This window comes from Channa argus, chromosome 23 (genome assembly GCF_033026475.1).
Source record: "Channa argus isolate prfri chromosome 23, Channa argus male v1.0, whole genome shotgun sequence".
Taxonomy (NCBI): domain Eukaryota; kingdom Metazoa; phylum Chordata; class Actinopteri; order Anabantiformes; family Channidae; genus Channa; species Channa argus.
In genome coordinates, this window is record NC_090219.1 from 3,853,048 (window position 1) to 3,876,616 (window position 23,569).

Here is a 23,569-nt window from a genome sequence, read left to right on the forward strand (position 1 = left end):
AAAGTCAGCTTGTTGTGCCTACACAGTAAAGTACAAATTTCATAATAAAAGTGACAACAGCATGAAACTTTAAAACAAACCTTTTGGTTTTGTTGGAACAGTAAAGAAAAGTTGCTATATTCTTTCTTCAGGTATGTTTTTATAGTTTTGTTAGCTTTTGACAAGCAAGCTAAAATGCTATTTTACAGCACTGTCATGTGATATTACCCCTGGACCATTTCTGGATGCCTCATGTCAGCTTTTAATCCCCACTTGTCTCTTCTTTTTTGCTTAGGTGTCCATCAGCAGCGTGTAAACCCAGAGTCTCTGCTGCTGGAGGCTGTGAAGCAGGTCAAAGTCAGCGACCTGGAAGATGACATCCTGGAGCTGCCTGAGGATGATCCTGCTGCTGCCAACAACCCGTCAGTCAACAACCACAGAGAAACAACACTCGTATAAAAGATACAAAGTCAACAATTAGTTGGATATTTTGTAACTGCCCGCCATTCCTTCTCTGTGACCTACAGGGTTGAAGCCGACGAGGCAGGCCAGAAGGAGAAATTGGTGCTGTGGGAGGACTGTGAGCTGGTAACAGTGGTAGATGTGGTGCCAGGCCGTCTGGAACTCACTACCCAACACATCTACTTCTATGACAGCAGCCAGGAGAAGGAGGAAGGTGAGGAAACAATGAGACAGTTGAATGAGAGAATTTGGCTACATAAGTAAAATTTTAATTAAACTTTGTCTACTTTTATCCTAAAGGAGTGGGCCATGACTTTAAGTGGCCTCTGTCTCAGATCCGAGAGGTACACCTGCGGAGATACAACCTGCGTCGCTCAGCTTTGGAGATCTTTCTAATTGATCAGACCAATTACTTCCTTAATTTCAAGAAAGAGGTAATGAGCCACAAAAACGTCCTGTGTGCAGAAAACATAATAAGAGTATTCCATGATTAAAGAGGACAAATGGTCTCTGTTTTTATATTTTATAAAGCTAATCTCTAATGTTTAAAACATTGCATTTACTTTTTAACAGGCCAGGAACAAGGTCTATAGCCGTATGTTGTTGCTGCGATCGCTCAATCTTTATGGTACCCGCTCACCACAGGAGCTACTTAAAGGCTCTGGACTCACACAGGTCAGAACCCCAGAATATGAAACAAAGAAAACTGCTATTTGGATATGTCATTACCAATTACAGATATCAAAGAACAACACACACTTGGAATATAAATGACTAGCCAACCGCACACTACATATCAAATATTACAGTGCACTTTGGGGTTGCGAAATTAGTGGGACAGCAGATTAAAGAATGACTGAAGATGATGGTAGTTTGATGATTGTATGGTTGGATTCAACAGCTTTGATAAAGGGAGCATTTAATCAAAGCCTCACAAATTAAACAATACTTTAAAAACATTCATGTTGTCTGTATTACCTTTTTTCTAATTTGAAATATTTAAAAGCTATTATGATACTTTTAAGGAAACAAAACCCTCTGAAAACTGTTTTTGCTTCTGTCCTTGTAACTAGAAATGGGTGAACCGGGAGATTTCCAACTTCGATTACTTGATGCAACTGAACACAATTGCAGGCAGAACTTACAACAACCTGGCTCAGTACCCAGTAGTATGTTTCTAACTGAATATATTACTGTACAGCTGTGGTGTCTGGGTGAACATTGATATCTAATCTACGTAATTTGTTGTGTGATTTAACAGTTTCCCTGGATATTAGCTGACTACACTTCAGAGGAGCTGGACCTGTCTGATCCTCAGGTATTCAGGGACCTATCAAAGCCAGTAGCAGTGCTAAATGATCGCAATGCCAAGGCTGTTAGAGAGAAGTATGTCTAAAAGTTATATGAATACTTAAGAGATTTGTCCACAACTAGAGGAAGTTTCATTGCTTACTAACCCCAGTTCCTGTGGAATGTGTTCATCAGGTATGAAAGTTTTGAGGATCCAACAGGCACCATTGACAGGTTCCATTATGGCACCCACTACTCAAATGCTGCTGGGGTGATGCACTACCTGATCAGAGTTGAGCCCTTCACTTCCCTGCATATTCAACTGCAGAGTGGACGGTAAGGAGGCAGTTCACTCAGACGTTCTGCATTACAGCAACTCCACCATTTAACCTCAGTGTTGATAGTACTAATGTTTGTCATTTAGACATACAGTAGTTGTATATTGCTACTAGAGTTAATTATAAACGCTCTTTCTTCCTACATTGTGTCAGGTTTGACTGTGCTGACCGCCAGTTCCACTCAATCCCAGCAACATGGCAGACCCTCATGGACAATCCCAATGATGTCAAGGAGCTCATCCCTGAGTTCTTCTATTTCCCAGAATTCCTTGAAAACCAAAATGGTGAGTTTTAAATTGCAAAAAATGACTTGGTTTGCTTTCTCTTTAATCAGCAGATTAAACATTTAAAGTGATGAATGAGATGCAGATGGTCATAAATATTTTATGAATTTATTCTCTTTTTCAACATTAACTCTGTTTTTTGGCTCTATGTTGGTTCTTTCTTTTTGTTTCCTTGTTTTTGTCTCTGTTTCTTTCCATCACCCAGGCTTTGATCTTGGTCGCCTGCAGATCTCAAAAGAAAGGGTAAATGATGTTGTTCTGCCTAAATGGGCCAAGTCCCCTGAGGATTTCATCTACAAGCACCGCAAAGCTCTGGTGAGATGGAGTATTAATTCTGACACTGTAGTCACTGTTCATTCTCAGATACCCAGTGCAGTATACAATAACCTGTTAAGAAAGCAGTCTCACAAACAATGTCAGAACTGACATTGGAGTTTTCTTTTAATGGAACATAGGGGGTTGGTTCCAGCCCCCTGCATCCTCTTAAAGGATAAGTATTTAAGGGTGGATGCTGTATGTGCCCTTTCCGGTCTGCGTACACATGCAGCCGTTGACCTGTGTTTGTAGTGGCTACATTTTTGTAGATTGTGGGCATTTCTGGAAATGGCTGGTTTATGTGTTTGTAACAGGAATCTGAGTACGTATCAGCCCACCTTCATGAATGGATCGATCTGATCTTTGGTTACAAGCAGAGGGGCCCTGCAGCAGTTGAGGCACTTAATGTCTTCTATTACTGCACATATGAGGGTAAAACATCCACAGCCTCTTCCATGCTGTCATTTTACAATATGGTTTTAGTCTTACTTTTGATAATAATAAATATGTCTTTTTCGGTGGGGGCTTTTGTTTTCTTTTTTTTGTAGGGGCAGTGGACCTGGATGCTATTACTGATGAAAAGGAGCGGAAGGCCCTGGAAGGCATGATTAGCAACTTTGGCCAGACACCCTGCCAGTTACTTAAGGTGTGAACACATCAGACACACTATTTCATTTAAAGACTACTAAAAGTCAAAAACATATAGTTGCTTGAGGTTCTGTGGCTGTGTCTGTAATTTTGATTTATGTATACATATGTGTCTTTAGGAGCCTCATCCAGTGCGTCTGTCTCAGGAAGAAGTAGAGAAGAGGCAGGCTCAGTTGGACTCATATCCTCTTAGCATGTTCGAACATCTCAGTGACCTCAAATCCTTCTTTGTTGAGGTTTGACCTCTTTAAGTGTGATTTTACTTTATTCATGAAAATCAAAAACTGGTAAACTAAAACTAAACACCAGATAGAAGGTGTTTAATTACCATGTTTGTTTTGTTTTTTTAATTAAAATATTTTTTATATTAAAATATACCTTTATAAGAACTTTGATTTTAAATGTCTCTTGACATATTGCAGGGCATCAGTGACAATGTACCAATGGTTAAAGTTGTAGTGCCAAAGAATCAGTCCCATTCCTTCATCACCCAGGGTAGCCCTGACACTATGGTGAGTTTAATACTAAAAAGAACAATCCCATGAATCATTTTAGAATTGTCTTAATTATCTCAATATTTTTAAAACATTAAAGGAATGAGTAAATGAAGGAAGAGTAGGTTCCAGTGATGGTGTTTGCTTTATCTCCAGGTGACTGTGAGTCAGAACTGCCTAGTTGGGACCCATGGGTGGCTGCCTTACAATAAGAACATCTCTAACTACTTCACCTTTATTAAGGACCCCACAGTGTCCAACACTAAGTAAAAAGACATTCAGCACATGCAAAAACAGCTCAATTATAAAACACTGTACTGTATACTAGACCTGTTGTTGCAGTTAAAAAAAGAATGCATTGTTACCTTCACTGACCCAAAACATATTCTCAATATATTTGATTCAGGACACAACGTTTTCTGTCTGGACCCTTTGCCCCTGGTGTAGCGGTTACAGCAGGGCTGTTTGTGGTCTCCCATGATGGCAAGTTGCTCTTCAGCGGTGGCCACTGGGATAACAGTGTCCGGGTCACCTCTCTGGTCAAGGGCAAGACTGTGGCACAGCATATCAGACACATGGGTAAAAAAAAAAAAAAAAAAAAAAAGCCTCTTGACTTGCCTATTCAAGAACAGGCCAGGTAGAATGACTTCCTAATATACTGTAATTTCCATTCAGAATAATTAGCCCTTTCTCCCTGGTGTTGGTCTGTTTAATATGTAGTTGATTTGGAAAGTAATATAAGCACTGTAATATTACGCTGATAATACTGGTGTGACATCAAGACATTGTTTTTGACCTTTCGGCTTATCCCATGAGTTCAGGGTCGCCACAGATCATTGTCTGCATGTTGATTTGGCACAGTTTTTATGCCGGACGCCCCTATTGTTTTTGCTCTACATTGAAGATAATTTGGTTTGGGGGCCTGGTGGATCAATGGGTAGAGCATTGGGCTGGGTTGCAGAAGGCCGCACTATCGAATCCCACCACTCCAGGTGTGGCCCTGTACAACCATCAAGGGCTCCCCTGGTGCCAGTCACAAGCCCAGATAAAATGGAAGGGTTGCAGCAGGAAGGGCGTCCTGCGTAAAGCCTCATGTCAAGTCAGTGTTGCGGAACAGCTGCAACACCTGAAGGCACTAGCCATTGATCTAGAGAAGATAATTTGGTTTCAGATCAAAAGATTTATATACAATACAATCTCAGAATTCCAGTTCTTTTTTTTTTTTCTTTTTTTTTTGATACAACCCAAAAAGATAGGTTTATGATACAGAGTAGATGTACCTTCCCTCTAATAACTGATCGGTGGTTCTGTTCATCTCTCTGTCAGACATTGTGACCTGCTTATCAACAGACTACTGTGGTATCCACCTGATCTCTGGCTCCAGAGACACGACCTGCATGGTGTGGCAGGTTCTGCAGCAGGTTAGTCAGACACAACTCACGTATACACCCATAAAGATACTTACTTTCTTTTTTATGGTGCAATTTTTCTATAATAATACAGTTACAAAATAAATTTAAAATTTGTATATACTATATATAATACTTTCTGATGAAGATCTGTAAACAAATTTTAAGATACTATAGAATTATGAGAATGTTATTAATCCTTTCTTTGGGTTTCAGTTGTGGCTTTGATGTTTAGATTGTTGGGAGGGGGTGGATGGGCATTCTACCAGCATGCAATAGGTTTGCCACTCTCAGATATGTAAAGCAATAAATGCAATAATTGTGCTTTCTCCATCTACCTTATCTGTATTTGACTCGCTTCTGACACATATACAGTATATTGCATTCAAATATCATAAAAATATAAATCTATGTTCATTGCTGAGTATTTAAAAGGGTTTAAAGTTTTTTGTGTTTTTGGTTTAGAAAGTTCACATTTGTTGATTTTAATATCTTTATTTACATATGTCATCCACACCTAATTAATTATAAAGCTATTTGACATGATACAAAGGTCCAACCAGTTTCATTCATTTGGCTTTGCACATTCATGTTTCTGTCAGTGGACAATTCAATTCAATTCTACTTTATTTATATAGTGCCAATTCACAACAAAGTCATCTCAAGGCACTTTACAGAATAAAGTCAAGACTATAAAGATGTATATAGAGAACTCAACAAATCTCACTTGAGCAAGCCCTAGGCAACAGTGGAGAGGAAAAACTCCCTTTAATGGAAGAAACCTCCAGCAGAATCAGGCTCCGGGTGGGCGGCCATCTGCCTTGACCGGTTGGGGTGTGTGGAAAGTGAAGAGATAAAAGAAAAAGGGCAACAAAAAAAACAACAAAACATCGGGCAGGTTGGTAGGACGGGTAGCTGCACACTGGAAGACACACAGCTTCAAAGCCCTGGGACACCTGCAGAAAGGGACAGGGAGAGGGGGACAGAGAAGGAGAAAGACAACTACAGAAGAAAACACAGAGTTAATGTCATACAGTAGTGACAATTTTGAAGTGAGAGGAGAGAGTGACAGGAGGAGGGGGGTCCCACAGGAGTCTAAGCCTATAGCCTAACCCTAACCCTAACCCTAACTATAACTAACTATAAGCTTTATTAAAGGGGAAGGTTTTAAGCCTAGACTTAAAAGAAGAGAGGGTGTCTGCTTCCCGAATCTGAACTGGGAGCTGGTTCCACAGGAGAGGAGCTTGATAGCTAAAGGCTCTGCCTCCCATTCTACCTTTGGAAATTCTGGGAACCACAAGTAGGCCTGCATTCTGAGATTTAAGTGGTCTACTGGGATGATATGGTGCTATGAGGTCTTCTATATATGATGGAGCCTGACTGTTCAGAGCTTTATATGTAAGAAGCAGGGTTTTAAATTCTATTCTAAATTTAATAGGAAGCCAATGGAGAGAAGCTAATGAAAGTGAAATATGATCTCTCTTGCTAATTCCAGTCAGAACTCTTGCTGCAGAATTTTATGATTAATTGCAGGCTCTTTAGGGAGTTAAGGGGCATCTTTAAAGTAGGGAATTATAGTAGCTTGAAGCTTTATTAACTGATAATTTTTCTTTCCCTCTGGTTCCATAGATAGATATTGCTGGGTATCATCAGCATAGCTATGGAAATTTATAGTGTTTTCTAATAATGTTGCCTAAAGGAGATATATAAAGTAAAAAGTATTGCTCCTAACACAGTCTTGTGGAACTCCATAGCTAACCTTTGTGTGCATGGAGGATTCATCATGAACAAATTGAAATCTATCAGATAGATAAGATTTAAACCAACCTAGTGCCGTTCCTTTAATCCCAATTTCATTTCCAGTCTCTGTAATAAAATGTTGTGATCAATGGTATCAAATGCAGAACTAAGATCTAACAGAACAAGCATAGAGACTAGTCCATTATCTGATGCCATGAGAAGATCGTTGGTGACTTTTACTAGTGCTGTTTCTGTACTATGATGAACTCTAAATCCTGACTGAAAGTCTTAATATAAATTATTCCTGTAAAGGTGGTCGCATATTTGTTTTGCGACTACTTTTTTAAGGATTTTAAAAATAAAGGGGAGATTAGATATTGGTCTGTAATTGGCTAAAACACCTGGGTCAAGAAAGGGTTTTTTAAATAGTGGTTTAACAGCTACGTTATAGGCCCGTGGTACATAGCCTGTTTCTAAAGCTAGATTAATGATATTTAATACGAATGAATCTATTAAGGGTAGAGCTTCCTTAATCAGTTTAGTTGGAATAGGGTCTAGCAGACAGGTTGTTGGTTTAGATGAGGTAATAATCGAAGTAAGCTCAGAGATCTATGGACAAGATATTTTCTGCTAAATTTTGTTTGTTTTCTGTACTTGCAGGGTGGGGCTCCTGTGGGCCTTAATCCCAAACCAGTTCAGGTGTTGTATGGACACATAGATGAGGTGGTGAGCGTTGCTATCAGCACAGAGTTGGACATGGCTGTGTCTGGATCACGTGTAAGAGCACGCACTTTTTGCCCTTTCATCTTATCCTGTGATGTACAGTATCAAGAGTGAAAGAAAGATGGTGCACTACTGTAGATTGCATAATGTTTGTTTTACAAAATCTCCTGTCACATGCTGAGTTAATCAGTTGGAAAATGTGGTTTGGTCTAAGAGTCAGTGACCTGGCTATGTGTAATCCTGGCTGACATCCTGAAAATGTAATTTTTCTGGGAAATATTTAACTTGTTTTCTATATTCTTTAAAGTATGTACTTTAAATTTTAGTTTGACATAATGTGATTCTAAACAGTAGAGGCTTAAATTACTCAACTTACAGACTTTATTAAGTTTGTATTGTTTTATTATTCTGAAACTTTGAATGGTTTCATTAAAAAAATAACATAAGTAGAAAACTTAGAGGTTTTCTGTGTGGAGCACTTTCACAAGGAAACTCTACAAGACATAGGTATAACTACGAAAAGTAAATAAATGTGATAGTTAATGTGCACTTCAACTCTTTGTACCCCAGGATGGGACAGTGATCATTCACACAGTGCGTCGAGGTCAGTATATGCGGTGCTTGCGACCACCCTGCGACAGCTCCCTGCCGCTGTCTATCCTCCATTTGGCTGTGTCCTGGGAGGGTCACCTGCTCGTCCACACCTGCCTCGAGGACAAAGCAACACTTAAGGTGCAGGATTTATTTCACAAACAAACATTGCCTTAAAACAGGTAATAGTTGTGTAAAATGCAAGCAGAAGATTTTTTTTTTTTTTTTTTTTTACGGTATCCAGTAATTTAAAAGTAATTTTTCAAAAAATAAGGTTAAGTTGATATATCAAACTGCAATAATTTTGTTCTTTTTCCAGGATAAAAATGCCCTGCATCTTTACTCTGTAAATGGAAAGCACCTCTGCAGCGAATCTCTGAAGGAGCATGTGACAGATATGTGTGTTTCCGGGGAGTATGTAGTCATCGGCAGTGAGCAGGGATACCTGTCTATCCGTGACCTCTACAGGTAAACAAACATCTACAGTGTATGTGCAGGAGCAAAATAATTTTTCACCCATAGCATTACTTTTAATTAGGAAAGAATTTCAGATTTCAGTCAAACCCTAGTCTGTCCGAACATAGGCATTAGGCCTTACATATTTTGTTTCTCCTGTGCAGTCTGTCTTTGTGTACGGAACCCATGGCCATGCGGGTGCCAGTGCGCTGTGTCTCAGTAACCAAGGAGCAGAGCCACGTCCTCGTGGGCCTGGACGATGGCAAGCTGATCATCGTGGGCGTCGGCAAGCCGGCGGAGGTAAAGAACTCGCTGAGGAACTACATCGCTCAGAGCCTGGAGGGATCGCCACTCATGGCCTCCCCTCTGTTGGCCCCACTTCGAGCACGCTCACCAACCCGCTTGCTGCACCAGCGTGACCAGCTGGTGTTCAGCCCCACTTCAACTTGCCAGAAGCCCTAGTCCCATTTATTGCTGTAGCTCTGACTCCCTTCCATACACACAAACACACACACACGCGCGCGCAAACACACACACACGCGTGCAAACACATCATCATCACTCCCTTTCCAAACCATCTCAAAATCACACGCTTAATTACATCTGAGCCACGCAGAATTAACACATACAGCACACAACTGCACAGACACACTGGCCACTAGGAACACAACTGTGATGTGAAAACAACTTGTGCTTACTTCATTCTGTTCTTTGTTTGTTTTTTCCAGAACACTAGGCATCTTATGCAATATTTGACTTGATTTGGCCAATGACCTGGGATAACCTTCATCTCATGGTTTTTACCTGAAGTTTCATGTTATGTGTTTAAGGGTGTTTTATCTATATCAAATACGCTGTGAAACAAATGTATCACTAATTAACGCCACTGCAAACCCAAGCCATATTACCAGTATAGTTACTGTCTAATAATGTAAACTAATAGCCTCTGATGATGTAAATAGTTTGATAGTGTAGCCGTAGGAGGTGTACACAGGCATTCCCCCGGAAAGGTTTTATTCAGTCATCACACCTTTTTTTTCTATTCTGATTAGATTGACAAACACCAAAGTAAATCAGGCTTTGATTTTTTTTTTTTCTTTATTGCCTCACAAGTCAATCACGCTCCAATTAACTAATCAATCACTCATGAATCATATCCCTCCTCCTTTTTCCCCCCTCTTCTTTGTTTCTTTTGACTTTGCACTTTTCCTTTCCCCCCTCCCTTTGTCACACTTCCTCTTCCTCCTCCTCTCCCTCCTCATTGTTTTCCTTCATTCTTCTCAGATGCGTTTGGGCCAGATAACACGAAAGCTATGGGGCTCAAGCAAGAGACGGACCCAGATCTCCTCGGAGGAGATGGTGTACAACACACAGCCGGACCACAACTGACCCATCCCAGTCCCCAAGCCCTAAAAATCACTCCTTTCATGCGCACCCAACATTCATGTCACCCACCTTTTCTCCATACCTGTCAGCCAGGTTTCCTCCCTCGTACTTTTGTGCAGATTAGCAAGTGGTGGCAAATCTGCAGATCAGTGTATCTTTGTTTTCTGTGCATGTGTTGCTGCTTTGGATTGACCATACGGTGCCGGCGCTGTGTGTCAAATCCAGAAGTAGTGCCATCCCCACCACTACACCATTACCCATGACCCCCCTGACTTCCCTCTGGAAAAGCTAGTAATCAGCTTTTTTACACCATACTTCATTGTGATGTTTTTCCAGCAGGAGCTTGTTCACAGAGGCACTGTGTATTTGCTGATATGCTCAGCTTATTTTAACAGGATCTCCTATTTGTATGATTGTGTGCGTATGTGCAGTGTATTGCCATGCTGTGTCTGGAAGAATATAGTTTTTTAAGTGGCCTTTTTGTCAACTCTTAGTTTGCCTTTGTTGCAGACAGACAGGCCTGTGTTCTGTAGGCCGAGACTTTTTATGCCTCAAAGCTGCAACACGGCAGCCTTATGCAGTAAGACAGCTCCATCGCTCACAAGACCAAAATATCTGCCTTTCCTAAGGTTTTATTTTTTTATATACATATGTATTTGGTTAGTTGGTGTTTTTTTTAAACTTTTTTTTTGTGGGGGGGGGATGGGGACAGATTGATGCATGAGCCCAACAACTTAGCATCTATTCATATGCGTGGCATTTTGGTCATGTATTTTTCTTTTTTACATTTCAGCTGACTTGTTTTGTTTCAGAAACATGACACCAGAAGACAGCAGACATAGTTTTGTTTTTTTAGGAAATGTTAGAAAATTCACAACACTACAGACAAAACACAATGTTCTGAAATACAAGCTTTCATGTGAAGATGAATCACAGCAGTGCAGAGAAAACAACTTTAAGTCAAATAACTTATCTCTCCATGCTTTATTGAATGTTTTAAAGTTACTTGAATTTGAATTTATTTAATTTTATCAGTAAAAGTAGCCGTTTGTCTCTTGAATATAGACATCAGTATGACATATTTTAAATTTATGACTGTTCAGACTCGTCAAAGAAGGAGAAGGAAGAAATCCTCAAGGGCTTTATGTGATGTCAGTGTTAACAGCAATACAGTTCTTTTGTTAGATATCTCTTGATTCATGCCTTTTTTTCTGTCCCACATAGTTACTAAGCCAGTTCTACAATATTTCCAGTCTTCCTCTTGCTCATCCAGGACAGTAAATGTACCAAACCATCTCTCTTACCCTGCTAACTTCTCTCATCACTGCTTCAAACTCTCATACGCTTTTTTTTTCTTTTTTTTTGGATTTCATTCTACTTAGTGTGTGATCTAAGAGCAATTTCTCTTCATGGCGCGTCAAGGTTTCATATCCTGTTTGGGTTGCTGGGAAGAGGTGAAGTGTGTGTGTCTATGTGTCTGTCTGTCTATGTATGTGAGCGTGTTTGAGTGAGTGACAGTTAAAGAGTTTGATTTCTTTACTCTAAAATCCAAATCACAAAAAAGCATGACATCTCTTGTGAATCAAACTGTATGATTCATATTTTTTGCACCATGTGTGTTTGTGTGAGATGACATGCCAGTGATACCTGTTTGGGTGGTGGTGTTTTTTTTTGTTTGTTTGTTTTTGTTTTTTTGCCAAATTCTTAATTTTATCATACATGCTGAGGTGTCTCTGATTCTGTAAACCATGGCAGCATTGCCTCAATGGTTCAGTGTTGTTTTCAGCATAATTTTGTATTTAGTTTTTATTTAAGTGTCTCAGTAAGATGGAGTGCAAAGACCAATTTGTGTCCTTCCTTAAGAGATTTTTGTGAAAGGTGCATAATCTTTTAAATGTAAATTTTTCACTTATCCACATTCAGACATAAGACCACTGTTTAGGTTGTTACACAACTGCAACAGAGTGCCTTTATCCCAGCGTGGTAATATAGAGCTTTTTATTTTTATTTTTTTCATTAATGAAGCCTATCTTCCCTGTAATCAAATACCCACAGCATTCCAGAAAGTAAACCTCCATGGTTTCAAGAGGAACCAAGATTAGTAAATTCAGAAAGTACTATTTTGTGTCTTAGCAACATTCTCTGTGACTGTCTTCAAATGGATGTGTATATCTGTGATTATTTATGAATACAGTATATAATGTACAGCATGATTTTTATTTCAGCGTATTTGAAATGTACTTTTGCACTTTCCAGGTACTAAATTGTAACAAATTGTTTTAACTTGGCTCCCTAATCTGTACAAACTGCTTTGTATACACAAGTGGAAAATGATCATTAAAGTCGTGTCAAAATGTATCTATGAATTGGTGGTTTATCTTGATGAGAAAACAGAAACACACTGCATACGTGCAAGGTTTTATTCAAGGAAGCAAAAGAAGAACAGGTACCCTGAATAATTAGAAACAGTGTCTGTGGGTAAGATTAGGAGGAAACAAATCAAGATGGACCCTCTCTTATCCTGTTTCTTTGTGTTCTTCATACATTGATTGGGTACGAGCAGATGGATGCTCTTTTCAATTTACAGTCAGCAACCGTCCACCAGCTCTCATCTGCAAAAGGGTAGGGACAGAATTGTAAAAGAAAACATTTACTGAACTACTGTGACTTAAGCCACAGATTCCTATTCCAATATTTGTATGACAATTTAGTAAAACACGTGCTTAAGGGAGAGAACCGGAAAGAAATTGGGCTAAGGAAATTCTTAAGTTGTCCATGACACAAGGCAAAGATCCTTTTTTCATGATAAAATTAAATTATCTCAGCCTCTCTAATCAATAAACGTCTTTATTATTTGGAGAGATAACTGTGATTTCATAACATAGGACTTGTAAAAACAGTTATATGGATCCATTAAAAAGTGTAGATAAGACTGTTCAAGTGACAGCTAGTGCATATACTGTAAATTAGGCATGTTGTGAAAACTGCATCATAATACTGGGTTCTGTTTTTGAAATATTGTTTTGATCTGCAATCACTATGTTTTCTGTAGTGTGAGAGTTAGTTCTTACTTTTCTTGAACATCTCCATACAGACAGGCTCATCTGTATGAATGTTGGGTATACTCGGCATCCAGTCACTGTAACTCCACTCTGACCCATCTACCCATGAGACCTGCCGATTCTGAGGGGGCCAACACAAACAAATATGCTAATTCTTATCAAAACTAACTAGTGACATGTTGTTCGGATGTTTTACTTCGGTCAAAGATACATTCTGCAAATTATCAATAGAGTACATGTGAAGTAAAAGAAGCCAATGCAGATGGTTTAACAGTTGAGAAAAAGTGAAGTAAGGTAAAGGATTCAATACTTATCTTAAATGTAATGGAGAATATGAATGGAGTTGCATGAAATGCAAAACTCAATAAAGGTGCGTACCACAATTTTTTTACTTCTGTACACTACACTTTTGAACTTTTATTTTAAAATGTTCCATCTGTATTTGTACAAAGGTCATTGCTTCACCAAGGTAAGAATAACACTATGTCCTGCTGATAACGTATCTAATGACACTCTCCTTGGACTCCATTCAGTGTCACAGTACAGCATCGAGACTTTTGGCATCACTAGCACTTAATAAAAATGATCATCTCTTTAAGGGAGAGCCAGCCCCAGAAGAGAGTTGAAGGCCATGTGCCTAAGGTTTTATTTTTTTTTAACTGCTGCATTGGATAAACTCAAATTTCCCAAAAATCATCCAGTCTTCTTGGTTGACTGTTGAAGAATGAAACTTGCCTTGACTATGCCTCCAAGCCAGGTCAGCACAGGGCTGCTCTCACCACCTTTGGTCACCAGGGAAACAAGACGGGAATGCAGATCTTCACCATTTACAGATGCTAACTCAGCATTTTCAGCCACAGCTCTGCATAATTCCTGGAGGCAAAGACAAATGTTAAAAAAATGGTAGGATCATACATTAGTGGTATCATCAAACCTCATCTGTTTCTGAAATGGTAAATTCTTTAACCTGTGCATCTTGAAAGGCTAGTGGTGTGGGGTTGAATTCATAGCAGCGTCCACTGATGACCTCCCCTCTACATGCCACTGTCTGTGTTTGGGTTCTTGAGATGGAGGGTTCGGTTCCCTGTCTAAAGCCCACCGGTATTCTAAAAATTGGTTCAGTTCCTTGTCTAAACCCATCTGGAATTGACCTGAAGGGTTCAGTTCCCTGCCTAAACCCATCAGGGATGCGAAAAGATGGTTCAGTTCCTTGTCTAAACCCATCTGGAATTGACCTGAAGGGTTCAGTTCCCTGCTTAAAGCCATCTGGGATGCGAAAAGATGGTTCAGTTCCTTGTCTAAACCCATCTGGAATTGACCTGAAGGGTTCAGTTCCCTGCTTAAAGCCATCAGGGATGCGAAAAGATGGTTCGATTCCTTTTCTAAAACCATCTTGGGTTGACACGAAGGGTTCAGTTTCTTGTCTAAAACCAACTGGGATTGACCTGAAGGGTTCCGTTCCCTGCCTAAAGCCATCAGGGATGCGAAAAGATGGTTCAGTTCCTTGTCTAAACCCATCTGGACTTGACCTGAAGGGTTCAGTTCCCTGCCTAAAGCCATCAGGGATGCGAAAAGATGGTTCAGTTCCTTGTCTGAACCCATCTGGAATTGACCTGAAGGGTTCAGTTCCCTGCCTAAAGCCATCAGGGATGCGAAAAGATGGTTCAGTTCCTTGCCTAAACCCATCTGGGATTGACATGGAGGGTTCGGTTCCCTGCCTAAAACCATCTGGAAGATGAGGAGCCGAGGGTTCCTCCACTCGCACCCAACCACCACCCTTCTTTTGGGCTGGAATATCAGCAGGGACTGGAAGACAGAAGGCATTTAGATTAGGTTGGCTTCTTTTAATGTAGTGATAGTTTACTAAAGCACGTAAAACACTAAATTATATGAATCTACAGAGGTCTTTCTTGTAAATATGTTGCTTTTTTTACTTACATGGTGGGAGTTTATGGCCATGGACAATAAATGTCTGCCAGGTTACAAAATATAATTGATTTATTCACTAAGTTTTAATGATTAAATTACCTCTGTGTTCCTATATATGAAATGTTTTACTTTGTGACTTTCTCACTCTCATTGGTCAACCAATGTCGTCTCTCCATCTCTCCAAAACCAGGAATAGGGACAGCGTCTTCAATTCTCTGTCGAAAGCCATCAGGGAGGTCATAGGTGGAAGATGTCTTCTGCAAACCCTTAGAGGCTATGATGGGGAGAGCCTGGAGGCCTATGAGGATATTGATTATATTCCAGTTGGCTTTTGTTGGACTTTTCTCAGACAGACAAGGTACTTAAACTGAGGATCTATCTTCATGCGAACATTTAACTACTTCAGTTGTCATTAGCTGCATTGTCTGCTTATTCAGTGTTGTAGATGGTCCTATACAGGCAGAAAGTAAACCCAGAGATTGTGGTTAAATACACAACCTTAGACAACCTTTAACAAATATCCTTGCCAGTTGACAGATATCTGTTGGGACTGTTATATCAATTATTAACTATTGTGCCAGAATAATATATGGGCTTTAACATGGTAATAAATCAATGATGGCCAAAGTCTAATTCCTGTACAGCCAAAGGGGAGATGAGTTACTCTGATTATATTATTGTTTGACACAGGCAAAAGTTTTGCTCCCAAGGCAACAAACACACATACACAAACACATATCTAAAATGAATCTTGACATGGAAATGTAAAACTATTTGCTCTGACTGTCCTACACAGTGAACATATGGTGAACTCAAGGTTTGACTCCACAGCGATCAGTATTTAGTTGAAAGACTACAATTAGAAATTGAAATTTGTATACTATTACAATAATAACTAAAAAAAGAATATATGAGGAAAACAGAAAACGTTCCAGTCTTTAAGTTAAAATCAGTTAACTTAATTTGATTGTTATGAAAACGAAAGTACATTTTATTTTATTATCGTTGTTTGTTTGTTTTTTCAAATTAAATGCATGGCTCATTGTTAAACTTCATATGATGTCGGCTCTTAATGTGGAAAAACAGCAACCCTTGAAAAACAACACTTGTACAGCTGTCAGTAAAACTATTGAGAAAGAAATACATGTCAATAAATAAACCTTTTATTTCAACAATAAATACTATAAGATTCACATTTGCGATTAAGATTCAATAACTAATAAATTGCTTAAGTGTTTGCACAGAAATGAATCATTAAGAATTACTGTTCTTACACTTAATGAATCTAAAATGAAGTGAGTTGGAGCTTACCTGGCAGTGACAGGAACAGCAGCACTATGATGAACATCCTGTAAATGTAAGAAAATCTGACTTTTCATATAGATTTGTAGATAGATTTCTGTTTTGTTTTTTGTTTTTTGACTTTCTCTTATTTTCTCAGTACATTTTTTCCTACACAACCAGAAAACGTTATTAAGCCTTTTAAGTTAAGTTTCTCGACATTGTCCTATATTGTGTAGATGAGTAGAAATTATCCATTAGAATGTGTGGTGCTCACCTGAGACTGTACTGCTATGATGAAAATGGGAAACTTTTCGAAACAAAAGGCTGCTCATTAATATGTCACACTCTTGGTCATAAACCCTACTAATAACCCTTTAAATGAGATTATTGATTAAACTGCTTGGAAGATTACTCATATTTGGTGGACTTTGCCCTCAGGTCTTACCTGATAAATGTGCTGATATAACAAAGGCCAACAAAGTGCAAGCTTTCAACAGTTGACCTGTTGACAGCTATTAGACAAAATGCCCAGTTTTCTTTAGCATCCTATAAACATCCTTTTTGCCCCATTTTTAAATATATGATGAAGGTGAATGGCACTTGATTTGATAAAGGGTAGTCCATTCAGTATTTGTGAACTTGGACAGCAAAGGAGATTAAAACAGATGTAAAAGTGACAGCAAAGGTCACCAAATATTGTTTTGAAAGGTGGATTGGAAAAGTGGATTGTTTTTTTACAGTTCAATTCAATTCAACTTTATTTATATAGTGCCAATTCACAACAAAATCATCTCAGGGCACTTTACAGAATAAAGTCAAGATTATAAAGATGTATAGAGAGAACCCAACAATTCCCCCTGGAGCAAGCCATAGGCAACAATGGAGAGGAAAAACTCCCTTTAACAGAAGAAACCTCCAGCAGAACCAGGCTCAGGGTGGGTGGCCATCTGCCTTGACCGGTTGGGGTGAGTGGAAAGTGAAGAGAGAAGAGAACAGAGCAATAAAAAACATCGGGCAGGTTGGTAGGACCAGTAGGTGCACGTTGGAAGACACACAGCTTCAAAGCCGGGAACACCTGCAGAAAGGGACAGAGAGAGGGGGACAGAGAAGGACAAAGACAACTATGGGAGAAAACATACAGAGTTAATGACATACACTGGTGACAATTGTGGGGTGAATGGAGAAGAGAGAGGGTCAAGAGGAAGAAAGGAGCTCAGTGTATTGGGGGGTGGGTCCCCCAGCAGTCTAAGCCTATAGCAGCATAACTATACCTAACTATAAGCTTTATTAAAGAGGAAGGTTTTAAGCCTAGACTTAAAAGTAGAGAGGGTGTCTGCTTCCCGAATCTGAACTGGGAGCAGGTTCCACTGGAGAGGAGCTTGATAGCTAAAGGTTCCACCTCCCATTCTACCTTTGGAAATTCTGGGAACCACAAGTAGGCCTGCATTCTGAGATTGAAGTGGTTTACTGGGATGATATGGTGCTATGAGGTCTTCTATATAAGATGGAGCCTGACCATTCAGAGTTCAGTTCAGAGCTTGGGCATTCCTTATCCGTGCACCTACTCACAGGGACACAGATAGGAATTCAGGGTCTTTGATTCCCATTTCTAAAAAAAGAAGTCACATTATATTCAGCAACTTACATTGTTAGTTGAAGTTAAATTCTTTACAAAAGAGGTAAAAAATTATGGTAAATCTCTAGCTTCACCTGTGGATGCTATAATATACACTGTAATCTTTTGCTATAACCAAAATATATTTAAATGTAAAAGAATAGGCTTTATTTGTATAAACTAACCACATATTCAAAATACCCTAATGTTTACCTTTAAACAAAGGCCTAACGCCTAATGACAAAAAAGAACAGTAGCACTATTCTTTACTGGTTAGCACAGTGTATTCTGGAATACTTGACTAACTCACACAGGTCAGCTTTCAAAGTATTGTTGGTGTGAAGTAAGTCTGGGTACAAGTAGTATAAGTGTGGATTTGTAACAGGAATGTAAATTCAGTGTGCCTCTTACTTTGAGCACAGTGTTTCCTTTTCCTGCATAAGTATAACGCCTTACCCACCTCGTTCTTGTGCTGTTACCATTGGCTACTGCAATCAAACCGGCACTGGAACATGTATTGTCTGCTTATCCTAAATCTACAGGTGAAAGGCAGCTAAGGACAGAGCTGGAACATGAGAGGATTTCATTATTTGGACATTAGAAAAAAAATATTCTCACAATATTTAAGATTATAGTAAATTTCCTATTTTTATTGACGCCTTACAAAAGATGCTTCGTATGTAAGCTAAGTGATGAGGGGCAAAATACACAGTTCCCCATCTTTAAGTTTAAATGTTTATAAGGCATCAAAACAAATTTCACACGTTAATTTTGAAGTTGCAGTGTTTTTGGCCCCCATCGATTCCAGTGAAAGCGCTTAAAAAGAAATTTGATAATGACCTGTACGTTCATACGCTTTAGAAATGTAAACCCGTTTTTTAACAGCTGGTGGCTCCACCCAGCAACAAATTGCCAAAACCAAAGAAGAAGAACTACGCAGTATGACGTCAGAGCAAGTTGCACACATAAGTGCGCGTGCGCAGCCAATGCCGGTGAACGAGTCTGCGCAGTGCGTAGTTCCTCCAACAGACCTGCAGCTAAAACGAAGTAGCAAGCTAGCTCGGTGGGCTAGTCAATCAATTTGGGGGTTGAAGTGAAGAGGCCGGCAAAAGTGGGCTGTTACACATCTAAACGAGGTGACTGTGTGACAAGCAGCTCTTGTAGTTTCTACGTTTCCCAACTTATTATCGGTACTTGAAATGTCTCTGCTAATAGCGTTAAGAAGACTGGCTCACGTCAGGTTAGGAGAACTTTCGCGGAGGACCACGGCTGTAACGTTAAGTTCGGGAGCCAGACTGTCGGGTTTGAGGAGTTTTACCGTCGGCACACAGGCTCTGAGGTGGGTAACTTCAATGCGAGGAGTTCTTCAGCACAGGGCAAAGTTCCACTGAGCTGTTTGGTAACTTCCGCAAGCCCTAATGAGCAGAGTAGTAAGCCAAACTTCATTCATAAAACAAAGATTTAAATTTGACCTTTGTTGGCAGTAACGTTGCCGTGCAAGGGCTGCAGATACAAGTGAAGAGAGCTTCGTTTTTGTCTGTTATTCTTCCATAACGAGAGTCAGGCATCGTAAGTCATATGCAAAACACGTGTGTAAAACTCCCAAGTTTTTAGTTGCTCAAGTGTTAACTAATATAGTGGGGTTTAATTAAAAAAGCTGTGGCTTGATCTTGACATGTTTGTTTAGGCAGCTGTAACAGTGATTTGGATCTCTGTGTGTAGCACCGCTGGAGTGTTGCATTTATGGATTAGTTTTGGGTTGAAATGTCTTAATACATAGTGCTGAAAAGTGTCACAGCCCTGCTAACAATACAAAAGAGGTTGATTTGACTGAACGGTCCATTGGTGCTATCACGTTTTCAAAAGTCAGATTTTATGCGAGTTATTGTTTTGAGAACTAGCGTTTGTGTGGCATACTGATCTACAGTGTTAGTTTATAGTGTTTAAATCTTAGAATAAGCTGATTGAACTTTGAAAGAGGTTAAGACTGCTCATGTCCCCAGAACTAGTTAATCCATCATTCTCTTCAGATACAAGGCTTTAACCAAGGCTGGGCTTCCCAGGGCCAAACATCTAGTTGAATTGCATAATGACTACTGATTTGCTGCTCATGTTGAAGGTTTGGCTTACTGGGTTGGCCTTAAACTGGTTGACCCTGTCCCTGTGTGCTCACGTCAGGTGGGCATGTCCGGCCCTGACCCTTGGGACATGGCGTAAACAGATTGACATCAATTATTCAGACTTTTATAGTTATCCTCTGTACCTGGAGTGTGATCATTAGTCCTTAATAGAAAAAGTAAGGGATTGTCTCTAAAGTGCATGCAGTTTAGAGGTTACTCCCTAAACATCAATTTTAAATTCTCTTGGGCATTAGGTTTGTGCATGCATGCTTTTGTCTTAAAAGGTCATGTAGAGCAAGAGGGTAATTTCATAGAGTTGTCTTAAGATCCACTTAACAGGAATGCCTCTTTAGATCAGTGGGGGTGTAGTAATGGCAGCTCATCTGCCACGTGCAGATAAAGCAGATGAAAACCTGGCTGCACAAAACTCATCACTTAACAAGCCCCTGAAGTAATAGTTTACCTGATTTCTTTATCGGATCAATAAACTTCTTTAAATCTTGAAGCTTTCATTCTATGTGATTAACTAAACACTGATACTCACCATTTGTTTTTCCATCTCCATGCTAGTCATAGCTTAGGAAAAATAAGTTTTCTTAGTTTACTGCTTCAGTAGTGAACTTCCTTTTTTAATACAAATTTGTATAGTCTTTGGCTGTGATATGAATCTGAAAAAGTTAGCCTCTAGATTCCTAAACTGTTGAAAAGTAATTTAAACAACAAGTAGGCAGATTGTTAACCCTCAACCTATACATCCTTAATACACTACTCTGTAGAAGAACGTTTGGCAGCAGTTACAGAGCTTTGGGTCTTCTTAGAAAAGCTTCACACACCTGGATTTGGGCAGTTTATCTCATTATTCTTCGCAGATGCTCTCAAGCGCTGGCAGATTAAATGGAAAGCATCTGTGAACTGCCCTCTCAGATCTCTCCACAGATGTTCCTTAGGGTTTAAATTTAAAGCTGCTGCACAACCTGAGGGTTTGGTATTTGCTGTATGCTTCAGGCTGTGTGGTCCAAGGAATAAGCCGAAAGACAAAAAAAAAAGAAAGAAAACTGATTCTTAATAGCTGCTTCACTTTAATTCATTGTTCAAGTGAACTAAATGTAGTACTGAGTTGTGACCACTAGAGGGCAGTAAAGCGTGGAGAAACAATTTTCTATCCTTTAAAAAATGTTCAGTATGTTAATTTAATAAAAATGTAAACCCTTAGCCAACATTTGTTTTTGTTTTTTAGCAAAATTGTTTCTGTCTTACATGTTAGACCAGTTTAGTTTTCCCTAAAATTTGATTATGTGTCTGTGTTTCTGTGTGTGCATGTGTAGGTCTGACAAGGTGACATTCCACTTCATCAATAGAGATGGGGAGAAGATCACAGTGAAGGGGTCACCTGGAGACACATTGCTAGATATTGTCATTAATGAAGACCTCGACTTTGACGGCTTTGGTACAGAAACACACACATACTGAGATGGACGACATCCCTCTGGCTTGTCTTAGACCTTCCTGCTACTGACTCGTTGTTTTTATCACCCATTTCCTTATTTTGCCTGTTCCTTTTTTCTTTGCCACAATGTAATGTCAAAGTGCTTCACTAGCATAAGAAATGCCTGAAAATAACACTATGTAACTGAGCTGAATCTAATGCTTTACATGAAATTGTGTGTGGTGCAGGAGCATGTGAGGGAACGCTGGCATGCTCCACTTGTCATTTAATCTTCGATGAGGAAGTCTACAAGAAGCTGGGGCGAGTAACAGATGAGGAGATGGACATGCTAGACTTAGCCTATGGCTTAACTGAGACGTAAGTGTATACAAACACACACACATGCACACAGGAACAAGTGTATTTGTGTTTGTATGTCCCTTTTCTTGTGAGGCCCAAGTCAGTTTTTTGGTAAAATTTATGCATTATTTCTATTGTAACCAAAGGGCTTTTTATGGGTTTTTTTTCTGGAGGCAGCATGTTGTTAAATTTAATTTGGTTAGATGTGTCAGGCTTTCCATTCATGTTTACATTCAATTGGATACAAAACCAAAACAAAGAGATGTGGTACATTTTTCTCTTTCAGTTTTAAAACTTTCTGTTCTGTTTTATGAGTTTTATATTTTGACGAAACACATCTTGTGAATATTATGTTAATATTGTATCATTAGAATATATAATGTTTAGAAGTCACATGTAGTGCAAACTTCTAAATTGTATTTAAACTGCTTTAACTATACAACATATTTAGTTATGGCACATTTAAAGAACATGACCCAATTAAATTAAAAGAGTTGAATTAAAATGAATATACTTGTTTAGAAAACACTTTGGTGGTCTTACTGTGAAATGTACAGCTTTAGCTTTACTTTTGCTTAAAATGTTTTCACTATCAATTATGTAACTGACTGGCAACCAGTGGAAACCCCTTGTTGTAACGTGTCCTCGCCTCTCTTGCAGATCTCGTCTGGGCTGTCAGATCTGTCTGACAAAGTCTCTGGAGGGCATGGTGGCTAGGGTTCCAGATAGTGTAACGGACATCAGACAAAGCAAAGATGAGTCTGCTTAACTGGGAACCAGTGGCTAAGGAACTTGGAGGTGTCGTTGTGCCCAGCCAGAACTGAACATGTGTGCACAGGGACAATGGCAGGTGTAAATCTTGCAGTGCTGCTGTATCTGGTCAGCTGCCACAGTATAGTTTCACTTTTGATAAAAAGTACTTTCAACACAGGACAGCTTTTGTAACAATTAGAGAACCTTATTGTTCAATCATAACATATTTATAAGCTTTAAACTGTAAGCAAAGACCTATGCTTTTGTGTCATCGTAAGCTCTGCCTTTAACTTTGCCCTACTCTTGTATCTGTCCATTGTACTTTTTGGATATGTATTTGTTAATATGGATGGCAAGGAGTGGACCACCTCTGGCTATTGGCTGTCTCTTCCATCTTCTAAGAAAATAAATTTTTATTTCACTGTCACATAAAGACAATATATGTTTTTGTACTTCTGGAATAGATCTGGTCCTGATGCAGCATTAAAGTTAAACAGAGGGGGCTCTGAATGTTAGTCATGTCCACTGAAAAACAGATGGCTGAATGAAGTGTTTCTAAAATAATGCAACTAACAGTTAGACGCCTTACAGATTGTGCTGATGTTAACAATAACTCCACCCCTTCCAAGATATTTTATTCTACAATGTGTGTATTCCCTACTACTTTTGGTATAGTCACTTCTTTTATGTATCCTTATAATTTCCCCCTTTGATTGTGTGTGTATATACCTGAACACTCATCTGTGTATAGTTAGAAAACTGTAATAAAAATAATCATCTTTCTAATGGCATGTTGAACTGTCAGTTTGTACTTGTTATGTCAAATCCTTTGTTGGCAGTGAATGACAATTGTAAATGTTTTCCTCCACTATTGGCACATTAATTAGGTTTTTATTCATAGGTCT

At 39.2% G+C, this 23,569-nt stretch overlaps 3 protein-coding genes across 11 annotated transcripts in view; 2 read left to right on the forward strand and 1 right to left on the reverse strand.

Annotated features, from left to right (window-relative positions):
• Nucleotides 1-12,473, forward strand: part of nbeal1 (neurobeachin-like 1) — a 48,282-nt gene extending 35,809 nt beyond the window's left edge. For 5 of the 9 annotated variants that reach the window (XM_067493790.1, XM_067493792.1, XM_067493795.1 and 2 more), the window contains 20 exons: nucleotides 275-401; nucleotides 507-655; nucleotides 742-875; nucleotides 1,015-1,116; nucleotides 1,515-1,610; nucleotides 1,703-1,827; nucleotides 1,927-2,067; nucleotides 2,223-2,353; nucleotides 2,559-2,668; nucleotides 2,983-3,100; nucleotides 3,217-3,314; nucleotides 3,436-3,552; nucleotides 3,739-3,828; nucleotides 3,967-4,076; nucleotides 4,217-4,389; nucleotides 5,137-5,231; nucleotides 7,620-7,736; nucleotides 8,253-8,414; nucleotides 8,593-8,741; nucleotides 8,894-12,473. In XM_067493790.1, the coding sequence (XP_067349891.1) occupies nucleotides 275-401; nucleotides 507-655; nucleotides 742-875; nucleotides 1,015-1,116; nucleotides 1,515-1,610; nucleotides 1,703-1,827; nucleotides 1,927-2,067; nucleotides 2,223-2,353; nucleotides 2,559-2,668; nucleotides 2,983-3,100; nucleotides 3,217-3,314; nucleotides 3,436-3,552; nucleotides 3,739-3,828; nucleotides 3,967-4,076; nucleotides 4,217-4,389; nucleotides 5,137-5,231; nucleotides 7,620-7,736; nucleotides 8,253-8,414; nucleotides 8,593-8,741; nucleotides 8,894-9,191 (2,642 nt within the window). In that variant the 3' untranslated portion in view covers nucleotides 9,192-12,473. Of the gene's footprint in view, nucleotides 1-274; nucleotides 402-506; nucleotides 656-741; nucleotides 876-1,014; nucleotides 1,117-1,514; nucleotides 1,611-1,702; nucleotides 1,828-1,926; nucleotides 2,068-2,222; nucleotides 2,354-2,558; nucleotides 2,669-2,982; nucleotides 3,101-3,216; nucleotides 3,315-3,435; nucleotides 3,553-3,738; nucleotides 3,829-3,966; nucleotides 4,077-4,216; nucleotides 4,390-5,136; nucleotides 5,232-7,619; nucleotides 7,737-8,252; nucleotides 8,415-8,592; nucleotides 8,742-8,893 lie in introns of those variants that run through there. The other 4 variants (XM_067493793.1, XM_067493794.1, XM_067493798.1 and 1 more) reach the window with 2 other exon arrangements.
• A 48-nt stretch (nucleotides 12,474-12,521) lies between these two features.
• Nucleotides 12,522-16,782, reverse strand: LOC137108776 (uncharacterized). The gene is made up of 7 exons (XM_067493805.1): nucleotides 16,665-16,782; nucleotides 16,418-16,455; nucleotides 15,252-15,404; nucleotides 14,145-14,983; nucleotides 13,913-14,050; nucleotides 13,187-13,298; nucleotides 12,522-12,727 (listed from the first exon to the last, which is right to left on the reverse strand). The coding sequence occupies exons 2-7, from the start codon at nucleotides 16,452-16,454 to the stop codon at nucleotides 12,654-12,656; spliced, it is 1,353 nt and encodes a 450-aa protein (XP_067349906.1). The 5' UTR covers nucleotide 16,455; nucleotides 16,665-16,782; the 3' UTR covers nucleotides 12,522-12,653.
• Nucleotides 16,783-18,993: 2,211 nt separating this feature from the next.
• fdx1 (ferredoxin 1) lies at nucleotides 18,994-23,450 on the forward strand. Its single transcript, XM_067493806.1, has 4 exons — nucleotides 18,994-19,344; nucleotides 21,451-21,572; nucleotides 21,800-21,929; nucleotides 22,572-23,450. Exons 1-4 carry the CDS (start codon nucleotides 19,205-19,207, stop codon nucleotides 22,678-22,680), a joined length of 501 nt encoding a protein of 166 aa, XP_067349907.1. The 5' UTR covers nucleotides 18,994-19,204; the 3' UTR covers nucleotides 22,681-23,450.
• The last annotated feature ends 119 nt before the right edge of the window (nucleotides 23,451-23,569 follow it).